The 26,350-nt window shown below is 45.2% G+C and overlaps 1 protein-coding gene across 2 annotated transcripts in view; it reads right to left on the reverse strand.

Annotated features, from left to right (window-relative positions):
* The window catches only part of LOC124612154 (vacuolar protein sorting-associated protein 4), a 175,819-nt gene that overhangs the window by 107,285 nt on the left and 42,184 nt on the right, over positions 1-26,350 (reverse strand). For both annotated transcript variants that reach the window (XM_047140305.1, XM_047140304.1), the window contains exon 4: positions 5,289-5,424. In XM_047140305.1, coding sequence (XP_046996261.1) covers positions 5,289-5,424 — 136 coding nt within the window. The remainder of the gene's footprint in view (positions 1-5,288; positions 5,425-26,350) is intronic.

Below are 26,350 nucleotides of genomic sequence, written 5' to 3' on the forward strand. Positions count from 1 at the left end.
GCAACGCAACTTAAGTCGCTATATAAAGCCTAGTCTTTCAGTCCAGATTGTATACCAATTAGGTTTCTTTTGGAGTATGCTGATATGAAATAGGTCCATTTTTAACAATTATATACAACCACGCACTGCACGAAAGAGCCATGCCTAAAAACTGGAAAGTTGCACAGGTCACACCCATCTATACTAATAATAAACCTGTAAAGCTATTGCGTTTGTCTGTCTGAACATGCAAATCTCCGAAGTAACTAGACAAATTATCATGGGGTTTTCGCAGGTAAACTGAGTAGAGCTTGGGTCACTGTATAGGCCTTATTTCATCAAAAACAGATCATTTAAAATAGGTGCCATAACTGAAAATTTTATACATACTAATATTATAAATGCAAAAGCAACCGTCTGTTATTTTTTATAAATAGCCCGCTGACTTGATTTCAATGAAATCTGGTACGGAAATAGCTTGAACCCTGAGGAAGAACACAGGTTACTTAAAGTGTGTAGTTCAAGATACTATTAATTTGAAGAATATGATGTGATTAAGGTAAAAATACTTAGTCTTTGAAAAAAACTACTTATTCTTTCACTTTTGATCTTTATTGTTGTTGTTGTTGTGGTCTTCAGTCCTGAGACTGGTTTGATGCAGCTCTCCATGCTACTCTATCCTGTGCAAGCTTCTTCATCTCCCAGTACCTACTGCAACCTACATCCTTCTGAATCTGCTTAGTGTATTCATCTCTTGGTCTCCCTCTACGATTTTTACCCTCCACGCTGCCCTCCAATGCTAAATTTGTGATCCCTTGATGCCTCAAAACATGTCCTACCAACCGATCCCTTCTTCCAGTCAAGTTGTGCCACAAACTTCTCTTCTCCCCAATCCTATTCAATACCTCCTCATTAGTTACGTGATCTACCCACCTTATCTTCAGCATTCTTCTGTAGCACCACATTTCGAAAGCTTCTATTCTCTTCTTGTCCAAACTAGTTATCGTCCATGTTTCACTTCCATACATGGCTACACTCCATACAAATACTTTCAGAAACGACTTCCTGACACTTAAATCTATACTCGATGTTAACAAATTTCTCTTCTTCAGAAACGATTTCCTTGCCATTGCCAGTCTACATTTTATTTCCTCTCTACTTCGACCATCATCAGTTATTATACTCCCTAAATAGCAAAACTCCTTTACTACTTTAAGTGTCTCATTTCCTAATCTAATTCCCTCAGCATCACCAGATTTAATTTGACTACATTCCACTATCCTTGTTTTGCTTTTGTTGATGTTCATCTTATATCCTCCTTTCAAGACACTGTTCATTACGTTCAACTGCTTTTCCAAGTCCTTTGCTGTCTCTGACAGAATTACAATGTCATCGGCGAACCTCAAAGTTTTTACTTCTTCTCCATGAATTTTAATACCTACTCCAAAATTTTCTTTTGTTTCCTTTACTGCTTGCTCAATATACAGATTGAATAACATCGGGGACAGGCTACAACCCTGTCTCACTCCTTTCCCAACCACTGCTTCCCTTTCATACCCCTCGACTCTTATAACTGCCATCTGGTTTCTGTACAAATTGTAAATAGCCTTTCGCTCCCTGTATTTTACCCCTGCCACCTTCAGAATTTGAAAGAGAGTATTCCAGTTAACATTGTCAAAAGCTTTCTCTAAGTCTACAAATGCTAGAAACGTAGGTTTGCCTTTTCTTAATCTTTCTTCTAAGATAAGTCGTAAGGTTAGTATTGCCTCACGTGTTCCAACATTTCTACGGAATCCAAACTGATCTTCCCCGAGGTCCGCGTCTACCAGTTTTTCCATTCGTCTGTAAAGAATTCGCGTTAGTATTTTGCAGCTGTGACTTATTAAACTGATAGTTCAGTAAATTTCACATCTGTCAACACCTGCTTTCTTTGGGATTGGAATTATTATATTCTTCTTGAAGTCTGAGGGTATTTCGCCTGTCTCATACATCTTGCTCACCAGATGGTAGAGTTTTGTCATGACTGGCTCTCCCAAGGCCATCAGTAGTTCTAATGGAATGTTGTCTATTCCCGGGGCCTTGTTTCGACTCAGGTCTTTCAGTGCTCTGTCAAACTCTTCACGCAGTATCTTATCTCCCATTTCGTCTTCATCTACATCCTCTTCCATTTCCATAATATTGTCCTCAAGTACATCGCCCTTGTATAAACCCTCTATATACTCCTTCCACCTTTCTGCCTTCCCTTCTTTGCTTAGAACCGGGTTGCCATCTGAGCTCTTGATATTCATACAAGTGGTTCTCTTCTCTCCAAAGGTCTCTTTAATTTTCCTGTAGGCAGTATCTATCTTACCCCTAGTGAGACAAGCCTCTACATCCTTACATTTGTCCTCTAGCCATCCCTGCTTAGCCATTTTGCACTTCCTGTCAACCTCATTTTTGAGACGTTTGTATTCCTTTTTGCCTGCTTCATTTACTGCATTTTTATATTTTCTCCTTTCATCAATTAAATTCAATATTTCTTCTGTTACCCAAGGATTTCTATTAGCCCTCGTCTTTTTACCTACCTGATCGTCTGCTGCCTTCACTACTTCATCCCTCAGAGCTACCCATTCTTCTTCTACTGTATTTCTTTCCCCCATTCCTGTCAATTGTTCCCTTATGGTCTCTCTCAAACTCTGTACAACCTCTGGTTCTTTCAGTTTATCCAGGTCCCATCTCCTTAAATTCCCACCTTTTTGCAGTTTCTTCAGTTTCAATCTGCAGTTCATAACCAATAGATTGTGGTCAGAATCCACATCTGCCCCTGGAAATGTCTTACAATTTAAAACCTGGTTCCTAAATCTCTGTATTACCATTATATAATCTATCTGATACCTTTTAGTATCTCCAGGATTCTTCCAGGTATACAACCTTCTTTTATGATTCTTGAACCAAGTGTTAGCTATGATTAAGTTATGCTCTGTGCAAAATTCTACAAGGCGGCTTCCTCTTTCATTTCTTCCCCCCAATCCATATTCACCTACTACGTTTCCTTCTCTCCCTTTTCCTACTGACGAATTCCAGTCACCCATGACTATTAAATTTTCGTCTCCCTTCACTACCTGAATAATTTCTTTTATCTCGTCATACATTTCATCGATTTCTTCATCATCTGCAGAGCTAGTTGGCATATAAACTTGTACTACTGTAGTAGGCATGGGCTTTGTTCTATCTTGGCCACAATAATGCGTTCACTATGCTGTTTGTAGTAGCTTACCCGCACTCCTATTTTTTTATTCATTACTAAACCTACTCCTGCATTACCCCTATTTGATTTTGTATTTATAACCCTGTAATCACTTGACCAAAAGTCTTGTTCCTCCTGCCACCGAACTTCACTAATTCCCACTATATCTAACTTTAACCTATCCATTTCCCTTTTTAAATTTTCTAACTTACCTGCCCGATTAAGGGATCTGACATTCCACGCTCCGATCCGTAGAACGCCAGTTTTCTTTCTCCTGATAACGACGTCCTCCTGAGTAGTCCCCGCCCGGAGATCTGAATGGGGGACTATTTTACCTCCGGAATATTTTACCCAAGAGGACGCCATCATCATTTAATCATACAGTAAAGCTGCACGTCCTCGGGAAAAATTACGGCTGTAGTTTCCCCTTGCTTTCAGCCGTTCGCAGTACCAGCACAGCAAGGACGTTTTGGTTAATGTTACAAGGCCCCTGCAACTACTGAAAAGGCTGCTGCCCCTCTTCAGGAACCACACGTTTGTCTGGCCTCTCAACAGATACCCCTCCGTTGTGGTTGCACCTACGGCACGGCCATCTGTATCGCTGAGGCACGCAAGCCTCCCCACCAACGGCAAGGTCCATGGTTCATTGGGGGGGGGGGGGGGGGGGGGGGGGGGGCGGGGGGGGGGGGGGGCTGATCTTTATTATATTTGTTATTGTTGAAGATTGTAGAAGCATTATGATTATTACTTTGAATCGTGTCACATAGCGCATATCGCCCAATAAAAGCATTTTAACAGATCTTTATTATATTTGTTAAAATGCTTTTATTGGCCGATATGTGCTATGTGACACGATTCAAAGTAATAATCATAATGCTTCTACAATCTTCAATGTATTTGATATACAGCTTTCGAACATCGTGAAGTACCTCAAAGAAAATGACCTACTGACACACAGCCTGCAGAAAATACAGTTCTTGTGATACACAACTAGCTGTATTTACACACAACAGAATGAATACCATTTACAGCAGATCTCAAGTTGATTCCATATTTCTGTACTTCCAGAAGGCTTTTTGTACCATTCATCACAAGCAGCTTCTAATCAAATTGCGTGCCTGCAGACCATCATCTCAGTTGTGCGACTGAATTTATGATGTTCTGTCAGACGGGTCACAGCTAATGGTAATTGACTGGAAGCCACCGAGTGAAGCAAAAGTGATATCTCTTATTCCTAAGGAGCAGGGATAGGCCATCAAATGTTCCTACCTACATACATGATTTAAGGGGCAATCTGAACAACCCTCTTAGATTGCTTGCAAAGGATGCCGTCACTTACCATCTAGTTAAATTGTCAGAAGATCGATACACATTACAAAATGATTTAGACAAGATATGTGCATGGTGCAAAAAGTGGCAACTGACTCTGGAAAAGTAGTGTGATGCCATTCACATGAGTACTACATAAATTCCATTTAATTTCAGTTACACAATGAATCATACAAATTTAAAGGTTTTTGATTCAACTAAATACCAAAGATTTTAACTATGAACAACTAAAGCTTCTAGCATCACATAGAAAATGTTGTGGGGAAGGTGAACTGAAGAGTTTTATTGGCAAATACTCAGAAAACGCAACAAATATACTAAAGAGACCACCGACACTATGCTTGTCCCTCCTGTTCTGGCGTATTGCTGTGCAATGTAGGATTCTTACCAGATAGCATTGACAGAGAACAAAAAGTTAAAAGACCGGCAGCTCATTTTGCATTACTGCGAAGTAGGGGAGAGGTCATCGTTAAAACACAGGCATTTTTCACTTCACCAACTTTCTCCTCTGGGTGCAAAAGTATTTTGTCAAATCTTATCTACATAAGAAATATGACTGTCATAATAAAAATAAGAGAAGTCAGAGCTCGCATAGAAAGGTTTAGGTGTTTATTTTTGCACACTTGCTATTTGACAGTGGAACTGCTGGAAAATAGTATAAAGTGGTTTTATAACCACCTGCCAAGCATGTAGGTGTGAATTACAGAGCACATTACACAACTGAGGCAAAATTATATTTATATATGTCACTTACTTGGAATTTGATTCACCAGCTTTAACAGGTTTCTTCTTTCCCTTCTTAAGATATTCTTTCAGCTTTTCTGCTCTGTCCAAGTATTGTAGACATTTTGCACGAATACTCTCTTTTGCCTTTTCACCTTGTGCTTCATCTGAAATGAAATTTTATCTATTCTCATAAATTCGGTTAAAGATGCTCGCTCTTTGGGAGGGGATAAGAGTGAGAGGGAAGGGGGAGATATATGACATGTCTAACTTAGTAAGTAAACTAAGAATAAAACATGTCGCAGTTCCACACACTCAAAATGCATGAACTGCTAACCTGGCTCTATACCTAATTAACATGCAGACTATCTACTATTCACTATTTGACATTAGTTATACTACAATCAATCACATATACTATCTTAAATTGAACATCAGAGTGATGAAAATCTCCTCATTCTGATTTCTCTAAGGTACTGTCTGATAAAGTGTGGTTTCAGTTACCTGAGACTGCAATTGTGTGTGTGTGTGTGTGTGTGTGTGTGTGTGTGTGTGTGTGTGTGTGTGTGTGTGTGTGTGTGTGGTGTTGATGAAGGCCTTAATGGCCAAAAGCTATAATTGTGAGAGTCTTTTTGTTGTGCCGATCTGTGACTCCCTATCTGCGACTCAGCATGTCCACTATATGGTGAGTAGCAACTTTCCTTCTCATAATATTGTTAAATCTTCATTAGCTAATTCATATCCTATGAAGCAGAACATCACTACATTCTGACGTAGGTGATAAATTCAGGATGTTATTTGGAAACATTAAATACAAATTCCAAAGACAATATGCTTTTAAATTTGTGGACAAGAATAAAAATGCTCTACTGGCATATTGGAATATCAATTGTTTAATTGCAGAACTCCAAAATTGTAAATATTTTTGAACTGTTGAATTTCAAATTATGGTTCTTGAAAGTGTGAACATCAAGATTATCTTCTTAAATCAGTAATGGTTAACCGAAGATTGTATGTAAGCAAATAAAAAATTTAATTTTATGGCAGCTAGATTTTGTAGAAGCTACAGACCTCGCAGACACCTCCATCCATGTTGATGCCACAATAAGTTATAAAGAGTAATGGTATAAGGAATGGCATTCTGGTCCGAGATGCTAGAGATGACGGTCATATGTGTGTGAGGCATGCTTCCTTGTGTTTATGCTTCTCTTTCTTTTTCTGACAAAGATTGTGGCCAAAAGCTAATGTGAAAGTCTCTCTTAATAGTACCTGTCTGCAACTTAACGTGTCATCTTTGTGGTAAGCAGCAATCTATCTTTTCATACATTGATAAGTTATAAAGAGAATACATAAATTACTGAAGAAGGTGTCTATGAGAGTTTCACCGAGCTATGTAATTTGAATACAGTGATTATATCAATTTAAAAACTGCTCTTAGCTTAATATAAATATCTTCAAGAAGAGCCATAGACAGAAAAGGCAAGAAAAAATCATCATAGCGGCAGTCTTTAAATTTAGATGTGTTGAAAATATTGACTTAATTCAGAAATTCAGATTCATTCTAAACATGGCAAAAGAAAATAACCAGTAAACTGGAATTTCATCATGTATACTGATTACTATACATCTGTATTTGGATGAGTTGTATTGGCAGCTAAAAAACTAGTAAATAACACAGACATAAGATGAAAGCATTGCGGTCTATTGCTCATTGAGAATTAAAAGCTGAAGTAAAGAGTGCAAGAGTTTGAAAATTAGATTTAAAAATAATATCTTAGTGAATCCTATTCACATATCAAATTTACTCAACTGTAATAAAAGGCTGGATGCAGACATGGCAGCATGTCAGGGTAAGACTAGTTTCATAAACTTGGATAACAACCAGAACACATTTGCAAAATGGTAAAAATCATTCAAAAGAGCTGCAATGGATACAATGCTGCCTTAAAAAACAAAAAATTCAGCTGGTAAGATGGAACATCTACATCTGTAATCAAGGGCATATGTGATCACTTTACAAACAACTCTCTATTATAACAAACCAGTCCTTCAAGTAGCAGTGTTTCTGAAGTGTGCTGAAATATGCCAGGATTAAATTGTTATTCAAAAGAAACTGGCAGAAGATATGAGGAATTATCATCCTCTCACTCTACTATCAGTCTTGCCTAGAGTATTTGAAAAGACTGAAGCAAAGAAATCTAAACATCTCTACCAATGAAAGATGTAATTTTTAAAAACCAATTTGAATGTCAATAATAAAAAAAGCATTATAAATTACATCAAAGAATTTATAGAAAAGATAAGCTCCACATTAGATAAAGGTAAATGATCACAGGAACATCATAAAAATCTGACAATAGTATTTATTTTGGTGAACAACTCCTTACATCTTTACAAATGACACACACATCCATACTCTGCAAACCATCAAGTGCATGACTGAGTTATACCAGTTAATAACACATCTTCCTGTTCATTTACAAATGGAGCACGAGAAGAATGACTTTTTGAAATGCTTCTGTGCACACTGTAGTTATCTAATTGTGCCCTCATGATCTCTATGCGAGCAACATAGAGGGTTGTAGTATATTATTGGCAATCATTTGAAGCCAGTTCCTGAAGGCTTTCTCAGGACGGTTTGTGTCTATCTACATCTGCGTCTATACTCTGCAAACCACTGTGAAGTGCATGGCAGAGGGTACGTCCCACTGTACCAGTTATTAGCGTTTCTTCTCATTCCATTCACATATGTAGAGAGGGAAGAATGACTGACTTAAAGCCTGTGCAAGTGCTGCAATTATTCTAACCTTGTCACAGGTGGTTGCAGTATATTTGTAGAATCATTGTTTAATATCAGTCCTTTAAACTTTTGTTAGTAGGCTTCCTTGGGATAGTTTATATTTATCCTCAAGAGTCTGCCAGTTCAGCTGCCCTTCTCTGTACACGTTCAATATCCCCTGCTAGTCCAATATGGTATGTGTTCCATACACTTGAGCAATATTCTAGAATGGGTCACACAAGTGGTTTGTAAGCAATCTCCTTTGTAGACTGATCACACTTTCACAGTATTATACCAATAAACTGAAGTGTAACACCTGCTTTACCCCACAACTGAGCATATGTGATTATTCCATTTCATACCCCCGCAAAGTATTACTCCAGGTATTTGTACGAGTAGGCCGATTCCAACTGTGACTCACTGACTTATAGTCATAGGTTACTATGTTTTTTTTTTTTTTTTTTTTTTTTTTTTTTTTTTTTTTTTTTTTTTTTTTTTTTTTTTTGTACAATGTTACATTTTTGAATATCTAAAGCAAGTTCCATTTTTCAACACTTTGAAATCCTATCAAGATCTGACTGAATATTTATGCATCCTCTTTCAGACAACAACTGATTATAGATAACTGCATCATCCGCAAAAAGTCTGAGGTTGCTATTAATATTTAGAGCGAGATCATTAATATACAAGAGTCCCAACACACTTTTCAGCAGCATACCAGAAGTTATTTCTGATGATGACATTTCCTCCAAATAACATGCTGCTTTGCGCAATTAGTGTAGGCATGGTACTGAGTCAAGCGCTTTTCAGAAATCAAGAAATACTGCATCTACCTGACTGCCTTGATCCAAAGCTTTCTGTGTGTCATGTGAGAAATGTGCGAGTTGAATTTCGCATGAACGATGTTTTCGAAATCCATGCTGGTTGGAATGGAGGAGGTCATTCTTTTCAGATACCTCATTAAGGTTGAGCTCACAATATGTTCTAAGATTCTACAACAAATTGATGTCAAGGATATTACATGGTATTTTTGTGGATTACTTCCACTACCCTTCTTGTAGACGAGTGTTGGTTTTGGTTTCGTTTTGCTATAGGGCGCAAAAAAGCAACTGGAGCCATATGCACCCAAGTCAAAACCACAGAACATGAAGATAGAGAGGTGTCAAAAAACGACTATACGTCAGTCCTACATGATATAAGAGAAGACAGCTAAAAATAGGGACCTGGAGAAAGGGCTAAAAAAAGACACCATACAGAAACGGAGGTCCAAAACTAAAAATTAAATAGCCTTCACCATATTGCTGTGGCAGATAAAAAAATAAAATACAGTCGACAGGCCACACACCATTTGCTAAAACGGACGATAACTCAGACAGCAAACCCAAGCGGGAACGTAAACGGTTAAAAAATGAGCATTCTGAAAGGGAGTGGAGGACAGTTAAAGCTTGGGCACAATGTGTACGAAGTGGTGGGGCATATCACCACTTATCAAATGACAATGGATAAAAAGGCAGTGCCCCAATACACAGTCTAGTTAAAATGACCTTCTCCTGGCGGGAGAGCTGAGAGGAGATTGTCCAAGCTGCTGGGACAGGCTTAATAAGCTGGAGCTTATTCCCATGAAGGGAGGACCATTGGCAATGCCAAGGGGCACCACCCCTGACAGACGGCAACATAGAGAGCATTGGAGGGAATAGAGGGACTAGTGAGCTGAGGTCCGAGGACTGCAGCCTTGACAGCAGCCTCGTTTCCTGGCAGACCAACATGACCAGGAACCCAAAGAAACATCGCACTGGCTCCATGAAGAGTGAGCACATGACAGTTTTCCTGGGCCCGCTGCACTAAGGGATGGGCGGTGTACAGTGCACATAGACTTTGAAGGGCATTGAGTGAGTCTGAGCAGAGGACACAATTGAAAGGGATATGTCACCAGATGTAATCCATGGCCTGATACAGGACGAAGAGCTCAGCTGTAAATACTGAGTAGTGTGCCAGAAACTGATACCAAAAGACATGGGTGCCAATGACGAAGGCACACCTGACCCCACGGTCAGTATGACAGCCATCAGTGTATAGAAAGGTACTATAGTGCTATAGCGAAGTTCCATGCGAAGGTCATGAAACTGAAGGCAATAGAGTGGGGGTGGAGTAGTGTCTTTAGGAAGCGAATAAAGGCCAAGGTTAACATGGGTTGCTTCATGAAGCCAAGATGGTGAAGGGTTCACACCCACCAGGAAAGTTGCAGGTAGTGTGAATTTAAGCCGCCGTAACAAGTGCTGAAAGCAGACTCCAGGAGGTAACAAAGAAGAGAGTCACATCCCATAATGGCGATCAAAGGAATCATCAAAAGAGGAGGCATAGGATCGTTGGCCACACATGGCAGACAAAAGGCATGTATACCTGCTGAGGTGAAAGTCACGGCAGTAGGACAATGGTAGTTCAGCAGTTTCAGCATACAGACTATCAACTGGGCTAGTGTAAAAGGCGCCAGTGGCCAAACAGGTGCCACGATGGTGGATAGTGTCGAGACGGCGTAAGAGGGATGGATGTGCAGACACATAAACAAAGCACCCATAGTCGAGTTTCGAATGGACAAGGGACTGGTACATACGGAGGAGGGTGGTTTGATTGACACCCCTGGAAGTACCATTGAGGAGACACTGGACATTGAGGAACCACGTACAGTGGGCTGCCAGGTAAGACACACGGGAAGACCAAGAGAGTTTCCAGGAATTTCTTAGTTTCAATAAACGGAAGAGCAACAGGACCAAGATGTGAAGATGGTGGGAGAAACCAATTGCGTCGCCACAAATTGTAGACAGTTTTGTCAGTGGAAAAGCGAAAGCCATTGTCGACGCTCCAGGAATAAAGACGATCAAGACACCAGTGAAGACACCGCTCCGTGAGAGGTCCTTGGGCCATTATAGGGTTTATGGCGATAGCAAAGATGATGATGCTCAGGACAGAACACTGAGGCACACCATTTTCCTGGATAAAGGTGTCTGACAAGGCAGAACCCACACGCACCTTGAAAACTCGGTCATTTAAAAATTCCTGAAGGAAACAGGGCAGCCGAGAGGGCACCTCTCTGACAGGTCCTGGGAGAACCCCAGGGGGAATGATGCGCATTAAAGTCACTAAGTAGCAAAAATGGTGAAGGTAGCTGCCCAATAAGCTAAAGGAAGTCTGCCTTGGTGACATCGAATGATGGAGGGACATAAATGGTACAGAGGGAAAAGTCAGGCGAACTGCAACAGCTTGAAGATGGGTAGTCAGGGAGATAGGTTAACTATGAATGTCATCCTGTATGAGCAACATGATGTCACCAAGAGATGGAATGCGAACCTCAAGGGGAAGGTCAAAAATGAACCGGTAAGAAATGTGAAAGTTCAAAGCGGTCATGAGGGCGCCATTTCATTTCCTGAAGGCAGAGTACAAGGGGATGCCGGTGCTAAAAGTAGTTGTAAATCTTCCATGTGGGACTGAAGGCCACAAATGTTCCACTGGAGGAGAATAATGATGAGGAAGAGATGTAGGGGTGTCACCTCAGTAGCTGACGACTGACAGCCCGTGAAGTGAGCTACTACAGGGCACAGAAGCAGGAGGATCCTGCTTCATGGGGTCCACAGAAGCATCGGCCTGCTTGTGTGGTCGGTCTGTGAAGTCCAACACTGAAAAACGGTTGGTGGTGCGTACCAGGAACAAGAAGGCTGGCCGGGCTGAGGTATCACATGGCAACACCGTCAAAGAGGATCTTCGAGTCAGCGAAGGAGAAGACTGTTTGCCTTTGGTGGACTTCTTTGAGCCTTTCCAGTTAGAGGAAGACTCAGGTGTCGTTTGACTGGAGGGACATAGGAAGTCTTCAAGGGAGTATCCTTCTGTCCTTTCCGGCCTACTAATTGTGTAGCTGGTGGATTTGCTCCTTGAGGCGAGAGTTTGCTGGCTTGTTGCACAGCTGGGCGCAGGGATGGTGATGCTACCTTGACAATGGGTAATTTTATAACCTCAGAGTTGAATTGGAGGTCGCATGTCTGCGGGGGCCATGTGTCCTTTATGGAGTGAGGGGTAACAAGAACAGAAGTATAGATGCCAGATGGCAGAATGCAGGATTTGCAACTAGCCAATAACTTGCGAGTGACTGGGTAAGGCACTTATTCCTTTAACCGGATATCTTGGACAGCCCGCTCGTCAAGATATGTGGGACAATCCCAAGAGGAGGAAGCATGGCCGCCATTGCAGTCGATACAGCAGGGAGGAGGAGGCGGACAATCACCCATGTGCGCATCCCTATCACAGGTTACATATTTGGCTGGGTGTCGACAAGACATTCTAGTGTTGAATCAATGACAGTGGTAGCAGTGTGTCAGGTTCAGAATGTATGGCCAGACTGTGATAATTTCATAGCTTGCTCTGATCTTTGATGAAGGCACCACTCTGTCAAAGGTGAGGAAAAGAGTGTGGGTGGGCCTAAGGAGGAATCTGCCTTTTTCATTACATGATGGATGGCAATGGCACCCTGATCAGAGAGGTAAAAATTACTAGTTTCCTACAGCTTTTTGAGGTTAATTATAGTCACTAAAGAACTAAAAAATAGACATAACACAATATGTTAGTTTCAATATCTGCTACAGTAATTAAATTGCAAATGCTAATTGATTACAAATTAGATTATGAACAGGCCAATGGCAACTCCTGAAAATTCTCAAAAAATGCAGGTTTATTTGCATTGATGTTGTTGTTGTGATCTGCAGTTCGAAGACTTGTTTGATGCAGCTCTCCATGCTATTCTATCCTGTACAAGTCTCTTCACATCTGAGTAACTATTGCAACCTATGTTCTTCTGAATCTGCTTACTGGATTCATCTCTTGGTCTCCCTCTACAAGTTTTACCCCCCCCCCCCCCCCCCCCCGAAAGTTTCCCTCCAAGATTAACCTGGTGAGCCCCTGACCTCTCAGAATGTGTCCTACTAACTAATCCCTTCTTCTTGTCAGGTTGTGACACAAATTTCTTTTTTCCCCACATTAGTTCCTCTGATCTACCCATCTAATCTTCAGCATCACATTCTCTTCTTGTCTAAACTGTTTATCATTCATGTTCCACTTCTATACATGGCTGCATGCCATACAGACACTTTCAGAAAAGGCTTTCTGACAGTTACACCTATACCCAACGTCAACAAATTTCTCTTCTTCTGAAACACTTTTCTTGCCATTGCCAAGCTGCCTTTTATATCCTATCTACTTCTACCAATATAGTTATTTCGGTGCACAAATAGCAAAACTCATCTGCTACTTTAAGTGTCTCATTTCCTAATCTAATTCCCTCAGCATCACCTGGTTTAACTATACTACATTCCATTTCCTTGTTTTGCTTTTGCTGATGTTCATATTATATCCTGCTTTCAGATACTGTCCGTTCCATTCAATTGCTCTTCCAAGTCCTTTGCAGTCTCTGACAGAATTACAATTTCAGCAGCAAAACCTCAGAGTTTTTATTTCTTCTGCCTGGACTTTAATTCCTACTCCAAATTTTCCTTTTGTTTCCTTTACTGCTTGCTCAATATACAGATTGAATAACATCAGGGATAGGCAACAACCCCGCATCACTCCCTTTTCAACCACTGCTTCCTTTTCATGGCCCTCGACTCTTACAATTGCCATCTGGTTCTGTACAAATTGTAAATAGCGTTTTCCTCTCTGTATTTTATCCCTGCCACCTTTAGAATTTGAAAGAGGCTATTCAGTCAACATTGTCAAAGCTCTCTCTAGGTCTACAAAATGCTATAAACATAGGTTTGCCTTTCCTTAACACATCTTCTAAGGTAAGTTGTAAGGTCACTGTTGCCTTGTGTATTCCTACATTTCTCTGGAATCCCAACTGATCTTCCCCGAGGTTGGCTCCTACCAGTTTTTACATTCTTCTGTAAAGAATTCATGTTAGTGTTTTGCAACCATAACTTATTAAATGGATACTTCGGTAATTTTCACACCTGACAGCACCTGCTTTCTTTGGAATTGGAATTATTATATTATTCTTGCAGTCTGCGTGTATTCTGCCTGTCTCACACAACTTGCTTCCAGAAGAAAGAGTTCTGTTATGGCTGGCTCTCCCAAGGCTATCAGTAGTTCTAACAGAATACTGTCTACTCCTGGGGCCTTGTTTTGACTTAGCTCTTTCAGTGCTCTGTAGGATTTTTCATGCAGTATTACATCTCCCATCTTGTCTTCACCTACGTCCTCTTCCATTTCCATAATACTGTTCTCAAGTACATCTCCCTTGTATAGACCCTCTATATACTCCTTCCATCTTTCTGCTTTCCCTTCTTTGCTCAGGACTCTTTTTACATCTAAACTCTTTATATTCCTAAAGCTGCTTCTCTTTCCTCCAAAGAGATCTTTAGGCAGTGTGTATCTTTCCTCTAGCAAAATATGTTTCCAAATCCTTAAATTTGTTCTCCAACCGTGCCAGCTTAACTATTTTGCACTTCTTGTTAATCTCATTTTTTGTTGAATGTTTGTATTCTCTTTCACCTGTTTCATTTATATATTTTCTACTTTCATTAATTAAATTCAATATCTCTTGTGTTATCCAAGGGTACCTATTAGCCTTCGTCTTTTTACCTACTTGACCCTCTGTTGCCTTCAATATTTCATCTACCGTATTTATTTCTTCTGTCCTAATCAACTGCTGCCTAATGCTCCCTCTGAAACCCACAACAACCTCTGGTTCTTTAAAGTTATCCAGGTCCCATCTCCTTAATTTCTTATCTTTTCCAGTGTCTTTAGTTTTGATCTACAGTTCACAACCAATAAATTATGGTCAGCGTCCACATGTGCCTCTGAAAACGTCTTACAATTTAAAGTGTGGCCGCTAAATCTCTGTCTAACTGTTACATAATCAATCTGAAACTTTCTGTTATCTCAGGAGTCATCCAGATACAAAACCTTCTCTTATGTTTGTTAAGCCAAGTGTTAGCGATGATTAAATTATGCTCTTAGCAAAATTCTACCAGCCCGGTCCTATTTCATTCTTTTCCCACAGTCCATATTCACCTACTACTTTTCCTTCCCTCCTCTTTCCTACTATCGAATTCCATTTCCTGATCACAAATTTTCGTCTCCCTTAACTATCTGAATAACCTCTTTCATCCCATAATACACTTTTTCAAGCTCTTCACCATCTGTGAAGCTAGACGGCGTATAAAACCTGTAGTACTGTGGTGGGTGTGGGCTTCGTGTCTGTCTTGGTTGTGATAATGTGTTCACTATGCTGTTCATAGCAGCTTACCCACATTCCTATTTTCTTATTTGTTATTATAGCACAAAATTATTGCACATGTGGGCTCGTTCATAGGAAAAATTCTGAAATTGGCTTTTACATATAAATAAACGTGTGAATAGCACGAGCGTTAGTTTATCTCAGTCAAAAATCAAGAGGTGTGTAGCACCAACAAAGCACATCATCTGCCTATTGCATCTAACAAGTATGGACCAGTTCAGTTTCTCTAGCATCTCTATGATACTATTCTATGGGTCAAATAAACCTGTGACCATTCATGCTCCTTTCTCTATCTGTTCATTATCTCCTGATAGTCCTATTTAATATCAGTCACACACTTGAACAATGTTCTACTATATATTGCAAGAGTGATCTATAGACAATGTCCTTTGCATATTGACTGTTTTTCCCTTTTATTCTATCAATAAATCAAATACTGGCCACCTGAAGCTATGTCACTGTTTCATTTCATGTCCCTACAAAGAGTTACAATTGTGAATTTGTACAAGTTGCCTGATTCCAACCACTACTTATTGACACTGTACTCATAGGAACTATGTTTACATCACACACACACACACACACACACACACACACACACCCCTGAGCGCGCATGCACACGTGCGCATGGGCGCGTACGCAAATGCAACTTGCACACACTGTCTGCAGTCTCAGAGAGCTGAAACCACACTGCCTCTCAGCTCTCCGATACTGCAGAAGTGTGTGCAAGTTGCGTTTGCGTGAGTGCATGTGTGTATGCGTGTCTACTGCTGACAAAGTCCTTAATGGCCAAAAGCTATAACTGTGTGAATCTTGTTGTTGTGCCTATCGTGACTCAGCATCTCCGCTATATGGTGAGTAGCAACTTTCCTTCTCTGGTATTGTTACATTCCATCCTGAAGTTTCCATCGTTCACTCTAGTCACAAATTTCATTTGATACCCTGTGTGATCATACTTTTGATAATAAGCATTGGTACAGTACTGAGTCAAATGCTTTTTTGTTGGTTGGTTTGGGGTATAAAGGGGCCAAACTACGGGGTAATCAGGCCCTTTTCCCTGACACAAGTAAAGCTCAAGGTACTAAAACACCCAATACCACACTTAAAAACAAAATGAACAGAACGAACAAAAAACAGAGAAAACATACACCACAAGGAAGTGGTGTTAAAATCATAGAGCAGATGGTCTGGGCTGGTTGATCACAATAATGAAAAAGGATGAGCCAGCCACTCTGCAACACTTTAAAATGTCCACCCCAAAAAGACATGGCGAGGTGGACACATGTAGGGAAAAGACAACCACCAAGACAAACAATAGCAAAGAAAGTGCGGCAGAGTTAAAATGGAGGGAGGGTGGCGGCCTCTGAGAGAAGGCTAAATGCCCACCGTTAGATGGTATGATATCACCCCTGTATGCACCGCTCAGCAACACCAGTACTGGAGGAGCAGTACAAAATGCAGAAGTCGTCTGCATACAGAGAAGATGAGACGGGCAGCCCGACAGCTGCTGCTAGACCGTTAATGTCCACTAAAAATAAAGATAAATGCAATACAGAGCCCTGCGGGACCCTTTTTTGTGGGGTGTAAGGGCGTTCAACTACTGAGGTCATTAGCGCCCAGTCACTGTTGTTAGAGCACATGGAATCTAGTAAAACTCAAGGGGAGGGGGGGACACCAGAAAGTCCTGACAAAGATGCAGATAAAATAAGTAAAAAGGTTAGATGTCTTTGGGCAAGGCAGTCACAGTTATAAAACGCAGAACACGAGCAGCTGCTCGAGCGTCATCAGCTAAAATATCCGGTAAAGTAGATGGACAACACGAGATTGACTGAAGCGGGGACACGACAATAAAACATGGCGCACTGTTAACGCTTGACCACAAGGGCACTGCGGGGCTGGGTCACCGGAGAGCAGGTAGCGGTGGCTAAACCGGCAATGCCCAATCCGCAACCTGGTCAGAAGGACCTCTTCTCGCCTAGATGGTCGGGAGGAGGTTGTCCAAGCAGTTGGGAGCAGTTTTACTGCCCGGAGCTTGTTTCCTTGGAGTGATGACCAAGCATCCCACCACAACGACACAAGCCTCTTACAAACTACCCCACGAACGTCAGATGACGGGACACAATGGGAGGCTGGCCGAGGCAGGAGGACTGCAGCCTTGGCTGCAGCATCTGCAGCCTCATTCCCAGGCACTCCTACATGTCCGGGAACCCACAGAAAGCTGACAGGAGAACCATTATCAACGAAAGAATGTAGGGACTGCTGGATCCGTTGCACCAAGGGATGAACCGGATAGGGAGCTCCAAGGCTCTGAAGAGCACTGAGTGAATCAGAGCAGAGTACATACGATGAATGGCGGTGGCGGCGGGCATACTGAACGGCCTGATTGAGAGCAAAAAGCTCGGCCGTAAAGCTGGAACATTGGTCGAGGAGCCAGTATTTAAAGGTGGCGGCCCCGACGAGAAAGGCACAGCCGACACCATCATCAGTTTTGGAGCCATCGGTGTAAATAAAGGTGCGACCGGCAAGTTGAGCACAAAGTTCGACAAACCGTGAGCAATACACTGCAGCCGGAGTACCCTCCTTCGGCAGTGAGCTGAGGTCGAGATAAATATGAACCGGAGCCTAGAGCCAAGGTGGTGTCGGGCTCTCACCCTCTCTGAAGGTGGTAGGGAGGGCAAAATCCAATTGTCGAAGCAGGCGACGGAAGCGGACTCCAGGGGGCAGCAGGGCAGACACATACAACCCGTACTGACGGTCGAGAGAATTGGCGAAGAAGGACTGATAAGAGGGGTGGTCGGGCATTGACAACAGCCGGCAGGCATACCGACACAGCATTACGTCGCGCCGGTAGGTCAATGGTAATTCGGCAGCTTCAGCATAAAGACTCTCGGCAGGACTAGTGTAGAAGGCTCCGGTCGCAAGACGTAACCCCCAATGGTGGATGGAGTTGAGACGGCGTAAGAGGGACGGCCGAGCAGACGAGTAGACGAAGCTCCCATAATCCAGCTTCGATCGGACTATGGACCGATACAAGCGAAGCAGGACAGTGCGATCCGCTCCCCAAGATGAACCACTAAGAACTCTGAGGACATTAAGGGAACGTGTACAACGGGCCGCCAAATAAGAGATATGCGGAGACCAACAAAGTTTCCTGTCCAATGTGAGCCCTAGAAACTTAGTTGTTTCCAGAATGGGAGCACAACGGGACCGAGATGTAAGGATGGCGGAAGGAACGCTTTATATCGCCAAAAGTTAATACAAACCATCTTCTCTTCAGAGAACTGGAAGCCATTTGCCATGCCCCATGAGTATAGGGTGTCTAGACAACGCTGAAGGCAGCGCTCCACGAGGCATGTTCTCTGGGCACTGCAGTAGATCGCGAAGTCATCGACAAAGAGAGAGCCTGAGACATTAGGTGGAATGCAATCCATAATTGGATTGATCGCGATGGCAAAAAGGGCTACGCTCAAGACGGAGCCCTGAGGCACTTCGTTCTCCTGGAGGAAGACGTCGGACAATACGGAACCCACACGTACCCTAAACTTTCGATCCGTTAAAAAGGAATCAATAAAAAGTGGCAGGCGACCGCGTAGGCCCCACCTGTGCATAGTGCGGAGGATACCTCCTCTCCAACAGGTATCATAAGCATTCTACAAATCGAAGAACACGGCTACCGTTTGGCGCCTTCGCAAAAAGTTGTTCATGATGAATGTCGACAAGGTCACAAGGTGGTCAACAGCGAAGCGGCGGCGACGAAAGCCGCATTGGACATTGGTAAGTAGCCGTCGAGATTCAAGACTCCAGACTAAACGAGCATTAACCATGTGCTCCATCACCTTACAGACACAGCTTGTAAGAGAAATGGGGCGGTAACTAGAAGGAAAGTGTCTATCGTTCCCGGGTTTGGGTATAGGAACAACGACGGCGTCACGCCAACGCATGGGGACTTGACCTTCGGTCCAGACGCGATTGTAGGTACGAAGAAGGAAGCTTTTGCCTGCCGGAGAAAGGTGGGCCAGCATCTGAACGTGAATGGCATCTGGCCCCGGAGCAGAGGACCGGGACAGTGCAAGTGCACGTTCGAGTTCCCGCATAGTAAAGGGGGCATTATAATTTTCCAGATTCAGCGAGTGGAAGGAAGGTCGTCGAGCCTCTTCTGCCTCTTTCCTGGGAAGGAAGGCAGGGTGGTAATGGGCGGAGCTTGAAACCTCCACAAAAAAGCGGCCGAAGGCATTGGAGACATCCACAGGATCAACAAGGACCTCATTACCTGAAGTCAGGCCAGGTACCGAGGAGTTGGCCTTAATGCCCGACAGCTGGCGCAGGCCACCCCAGACGACAGAAGAGGGAGTAAAACTGTTAAAGGAGCTGGTGGAAGAGGCCCAACAAGCGTTTTTGCTGTCTTTTTTGGAAGGAAGGTCGTCGAGCCTCTTCTGCCTCTTTCCTGGGAAGGAAGGCAGGGTGGTAATGGGCGGAGCTTGAAACCTCCACAAAAAAGCGGCCGAAGGCATTGGAGACATCCACAGGATCAACAAGGACCTCATTACCTGAAGTCAGGTCAGGTACCGAGGAGTTGGCCTTAATGCCCGACAGCTGGCGCAGGCCACCCCAGACGACAGAAGAGGGAGTAAAACTGTTAAAGGAGCTGATGGAAGAGGCCCAACAAGCGTTTTTGCTGTCTTTGATGACTCTATGGCATTGCGCTCAGAGTCGTTTGTATCCAATACAATTCGCCAACGTAGGATGGCGGCGAAAGGTGCGTAAAGCACGTCGTCGAGCACGGATAGCGTCTAAACAAGGCTCATTCCACCAGGGGACGGAAACGAGACGTGAAGAAGAGGTAGTACGAGGAATGGAACGTTCGGCAGCATGGATGATAACAGCCGTGAGGTATTCGACCTGACTGTCACAACTGAGAAAATCGTGGTCCGGAAAGGTCGCCAGGGAGGAGTAAAGTCCCCAGTCAGCTTTCGCTATGTTCCATCTCGAAGGACGTGGGGATGGGGTGTGGTGCAGGAGACGAATGACACAGGGGAAGTGGTCGCTCGAATAGGTATCAGAAAGGACATACCACTCGAACCGACGGGCAAAAGTGGTAGAACAGGTCGAGAGGTCCAAGTGGGAGTAGGTATGAGTAGAGTCCGAGAGGAAAGTCGGGGCGCCAGTATTGAGGCAGACAAGATTGAGATGGTTGAAGACATCCGCCAAGAGTGAGCCTCATTGACAGGATGCAGGACAGCCACAAAGGGGATGATGGGCATTGAAGTCGCCAAACAATAAAAACGTCGGAGGAAGCTGAACAATCAGGTGCATCATGTCAGCCCGACTAACTGCGGATGATGGAGTGTAGATGGTACAAACTGAAAAAGTAAAACCTGAAAGAGTAATACGGACAGCCATTGCTTGGAGTGGGGTGGTCAATGGGATGGGATGGTAATAGACATCGTCCCGAACGAGCAACATGACCCCACCATGAGCTGGGATACCGTCCACAGGGGTGAGGTCATACCGCTCCAAGGTTTAGTGGGTAAAGGCAATACGGTCAGTCGGGCGCAACTTGGTTTCCTGGAGACCAAGGACTAGCGGACAGTGCAGGCAGAGGAGCAGTTGTAATTCCTCCCGATTAGATCGAATACCTCTTGTGTTCCAATGCAACAAAAGCATCGCTAGTCAAAAAAGAGGGGGAACGAGACGGGGGAAGAGCTGGTCACCTCGACGGCCGCGGAGCGCCAGGTTTTGAGGGAACAACGCTACAACCGGCGGGAGGCAGATCCTGTTCCTTTGAGTCGTCGCCAGCTGCGACCGCTGTCCCGGGTTGTCCAGGAGGGGCAGCATCATTTGCCGACGAGAGGCCAGCTGAGCGCCTGGCAGCAGAGCGTCCCAGCGAAACAGGACGGCCGGGAGCAGTGACTCACGGATAGAACGTCAGACGAAACGCGCCGGGGTGGAGAGGGGGATAGAGACTTCTTCTTAGAGGCCTTCTTGGAAGTCCGAGGAGGCACAGGGATGGTGGGCTGGACCCGAAGAAGGTCCTCACGCTCGGGGTCCTTTTTGGAACACCGGACCTCGGAAGCTGGGGCTCGGAACGTTTCCCCGATAGACGCCTGAGAAGAGGATCACAACTCAGGCTGTAGGGAGGGGGGGGGCGGTGGGTCAGAGGGGGAGGAGGATTTGGGAGGGAGGGATTTGGGAGGCGGAGGCATAGACCCCGGATGGGGGGAGGAGGTGGAGGGGGGACAGGATAGGGGTGAGGATACCGTGGAAGGAGTGGACACAACTGAGGCAAACGATGTGGTCAACGGCACGGGATGGTGGCGGTCATACTTCTTCCTGGCCTCAGAATAAGAGAGACGATCGAAAGTTTCGAGTTCTTGAATCTTCTTCTCCTTCTGATACGCGGGGCAGTCTAAGGATCTAGGCGAGTGGATGCCAGGACAATTAACGCACCGAGGTGGTGGGGTGCATCTATGTTCCTCACGAAGAGGACGTCCACAATCGCCACAAAGGGGCTCAGCCTCACACCGTGACGACATGTGCCTAAAGCGCAAACACCGAAAACAGCGCATAGGAGGCGGGACGTAAGGTCGCACGTCGCACCGGTAGCACATCACCTTTACCTTCTCCGGGAGAACGTCCCCCTCGAAGGCGAGGATAAAGGCCCCAGTGTCGATGCGACGGTCTTCGGGCCCGCGCTGGACTCGCCGGATGAAATGCATGCCTCGGCGCTCCAGGTTGGCCCTGAGCTCCTCTTCAGATTGCAGCAGGAGGTCCCGATGAAAAGTAACCCCCTGCGTCCTGTTCAGTGCCAGATGCGGGAGAATGGACACTGGGATGTCCCCTAGTCAGTCGCACGCCTGGAGCGCCGCCGACTGTGTGGCGGAGGTGGTCTTTATAAGAACGGACCCCGAACGCATTTTGCTGAGAGCCTCGATTTCCCCGAAGAGGTCCTCGATGTGCTGAACAAAGAACATGGGCTTGGAGGTGGCGAACGTCCCCCCATCGGTCCGAGAACAGACCAAATAGCGGGGGAAGTACTTCGCCCCAAGCCGGCGGGCCTGTCCTTCCTCCCAGGAAGTGGCCAAGGGGGAAAGGGCAGGAGAACCAGAACCAGAGACATTACTTTTCTTTTTGAAAGACTCGGCCGCAGAGCGACCTGATACATGTTGAAGTTTCATCTGCGAAACGTCCGCCCCGATACCACCCACTCCGACCAGGGGCTCTCCCCACGGGCGCCACCCAGCCTCAGCAAGGGCCACCTGGCACGATGACCGTTGCCGGGAGTCCTGATGCCCCAAGGAGACGGGCATCTACTCCTTGGCCGACGTGGGGAGGGTGCAGCTCAGGTACCGGCAGTACGATCCCTGTGTTGTCAGGGGGCTACAACCTAGAGGGTACATGACGACCCCACCACAACGGGCTGGCTACCGTGCTGGATTTCGGGTGCCATGGAAAGTCCATCATGATCGTAGGTGCAGATGGGGACGAAGTATGGGCGTAACTTTTACAACCCATCAGGCGTTTAGGCCCAATTTGATGAATAGTGGGTATGGTTGCAACGCCGTTACAATGCTGAGTGCCAAGGTCTTAGGGCACGGAGGACCAGTGATACACCACGTAAGGTGTCCTTCCCCAAAAGGCTCATACTTCTGTAAAATTTTGAAAAATGGAGGTCAAACCCCAAGGGGGACCATTACATGGAAGGCCGAAACGGTTGAAACTCCCTTTAGTCGCCTCTTACGACAGGCAGGAATACCTCGGGCCTATTCTTACCCCGGACCCGCAGGTGGGGGGGGGGGGGCGGTGTTTGGGCGGGGGGGAGGGGGGGGGGTTGGGCGGGGGGAGGGGGGGGGGGTTGGGCGGGGGGGAAGGGGGGGGGCTTGCGGGACCCAATTCTCCTGGTTATGGGGGAATTATGGGAGGCACCAACTTGGACACGGAAAGTACGGAGTGATAGGAAATTCTGGATACAAATCAGGAGCGGGCCCCAGAGACGCCACTCATATAATGTGGCTAGGATATGATGTCACCAGGTCGTGTCGTAAGCTTGCCATAAATCGAAAAAGGCGACAACCAGGTGTTGGCATCTGGAAAGGGCTGTTCGGATGTCAGACTCGAGGGAAACTAGATTACCAGTGGTAGAGTGACCCTGGTGGAAACCGCCAGCGCATGGAGCCAGTAGGCAACGTGACTCCAGGACCCAACACAACCGCTGACTTATCACAAGTTCTAACAGCTTACAAAGAATGTTGGCGAGAGGCTGATGGGCCGATAGCTATCCACATTGAGCAGGTTTTTACTGGGTTTGATTATTGGAATGATGGTGCTCTCCCCCCATTACGATGGAAAGACGCCATCATACCAAAACTGGTTGAAGATGATGAGGAGATGTCATTTGTAGGCAGACGAGAAATGTTTGATCATTTGACTGAGGGTCTGGTATGGCCTAGGAGCTGTGTCAGGGCAATGTGCAAGGACGCTGAGGAACTCCCACTCTGTAAATGGAGCATTACAGGGTTCACTATGACATTAAGTGAACGAGAGGGCTTTCCTCTCCATCCGCTGTTTGAGGGTGCGAAATGCTGGGGGATAATTCTCCGACACAGAGGCTCGAGCATAGTGCTCAGCAATTGCGTTTGCATTGGTAGATAACACGCCATTCATGTTAATGCCAGTAACACCCGTTGGGGTCTGGTACCCGCAAATACGTCTGATCTTTGTCCAGACTTGGGAAGGTGACATATGGCACCCAATGGTTGAGATGTACTTCTCCCAACACTCCTATTTCCATATTTTTATAAGCTGGCGAACGTGGGCATGAAGCCGTTTAAAACCTGTTACATGCTCTAGGGAAGGATTCCACTTATGTCACTATAGAGCTCGTCGATGCTCTTTGATGAATGGCCTCAGCGATTTCCAGCGACCACCAACATACTTTCGCCGGGGGAATCCTAAAGAACAAAGGATTGTGTTTTCCCCCGCAGAGACGATCGTTCTAGTGACCTGCTCAACTACCACATTGGTGGTACCTTGTGGGGGAAATTCATGGTGACAGCAGAGGTGAAAGCTTCCCAGTCTGCCTTATTTAAAGCCCATGTTGGTAGACATCCGGGGGAATGGCGTTGAAGGAGTGACAGGAAGATGGGAAAGTGGTCACTACCACACAAGTCATTGTAGGCTCTTCAGTCGACAGATGGGAGAAGTCCTGGGCTACAGAGGGATGAATCAATGGCAGAGTAAATGTCATGAGCCACACTGAATGTGTGGGGGCCCCAGTATTCAAGAAGCACAGGCCGAGTTGAGACAGAAAAGTTTCAACATCGGCCAGTAAGCACGGTGCCACCCCACAAGGAGTTATGAGCATTAAAATCTCCCAAAAGTAGGAAAGGTTTAGGAAGTTGATGAATCAGTGCAGCCAATGTGTAAATGGGTACTGCACCATCTGGAGGAAGATACACGTTGCAGACAGTTATTTCCTGCATTGTCCTTATCCGACAGCCACAGCTTCAAGAGGGGTTTGAAGGGGGCACAGCTTCACTGCATACTGAGTTCAGAACATAGACACAAACCCCACCTGAAACACACTTATAGTCACTACAGTTCTTGTAATATCCCCTATAGCTGCAGAGGGCAGGGGTCTGCATTGCCGGCAAACAGGTTTCCTGGAGGGCAATGCAGAAAGCAGGTGTAAAGCATAACAGCTGCCGCAGCTCAGCCAAGTGGTGGAAAAAACCGCAGCAATTCCACTGGAGGATGACATTATTGTGAGGCTGGGAAGGCATGAAGCATGCAAGGAGGCTGGTAACGCCCCAGGGTCACCTGCTGCCACCGATTGAGTATTTGTATCCATTCCTATTGTGGATGAGGCATCAGTGAGATCCATGTCCTCAGGGGACACTGAGATATCCACCTCACCTGCAGGTGCTGAACAGGTAGGGAAAGGTGATATTGGGGCCACCGGAGGGTCCTTTTTCTTAACAGACTTCTTTGTTTGCTTGCCCTGTCCCTTCTCTTTAGGGGCTTCCTGGGAGGACTTCTCCGAAGTAGCTTCAGGCACTGAGGAAGACTGTGAAGCTCTTCATCCGGCAGCTTTTGGCTCCTTTAGCCACTGGCGAGTGTCTGCTGTGGCGTTAGTGGAGACCTTGGGAGAGAGGGTCCCAAGAGATCCCTTCCAGATTAGAGGAGCTGGAGAAGTCTGTTGCTTCTCTGGCTGCAAGGAGGGGACCGATGTCCCCTGCATTTGGGGGGGGGGGGGGGGGGGCGGGCATGCTCCCGAAGTAGGTACTTTGGGAGCAATGGAAGGAGATTTTTCCCCTACCACCAAGGGGGCGGATGTGTTCTGGGAGGTCCGGAGGGCCCACTGTTTGTGGCACAGTGTGTGGTACAACTGGTACTTCTGATGGCAATGGTAATGTAGCTGCAGCGAATGTGGATGTCAACTGAACGGGGTGTAATCGTTCAAATTTACGTTTAGCCTCTTGGTAAGTCAACTGGTCCAGGGTGTTTTGCTCCATGATTTTCCACTCCTTTTCAAGCACTGTGCAGGGGTAGTGCTGCTCTCCACAGCTGATGCAAGTGGGAAAGGGTGTGCAGGGAGTATCTGGATGCAGTGGACGTCCACATTCTCTACATGTGGCACTGGAAGTGCAGCGGGAAGACATGTGCCCAAATTTCCAGCACTTAAATCACCACATAGGGGGAGGGATGGATGGTTTAACATCACAGCGGTAAACCATCACCTTGATCTTTTCAGGCAATGAATCACCCTCGAAGGCCAAGATGAAGGCACCGATAGCAACCCTGCTGTCTTTCGGTCCCCTGTAAATGCGCTGGATGAGATGAACACCCCACTGTTCTAGATTGGTGCAGAGCTCGTCATCAGACGGCAAGAGGAGGTTGCAATGGAAAATTATCCCCTGGACAATGTTGAGGCTTCTATGGGGAGTGGCGGAAACAGGAATACCACTCAGCCGGTCACAAGCGAGGAACTCTCAGGATTGGGCTGTGGATGCTGTCTGAACCAAGACTGCACCGGTTC

The sequence above is a fragment of the Schistocerca americana genome, chromosome 1, assembly GCF_021461395.2.
Source record: "Schistocerca americana isolate TAMUIC-IGC-003095 chromosome 1, iqSchAmer2.1, whole genome shotgun sequence".
Taxonomy (NCBI): Eukaryota; Metazoa; Arthropoda; class Insecta; order Orthoptera; family Acrididae; genus Schistocerca; species Schistocerca americana.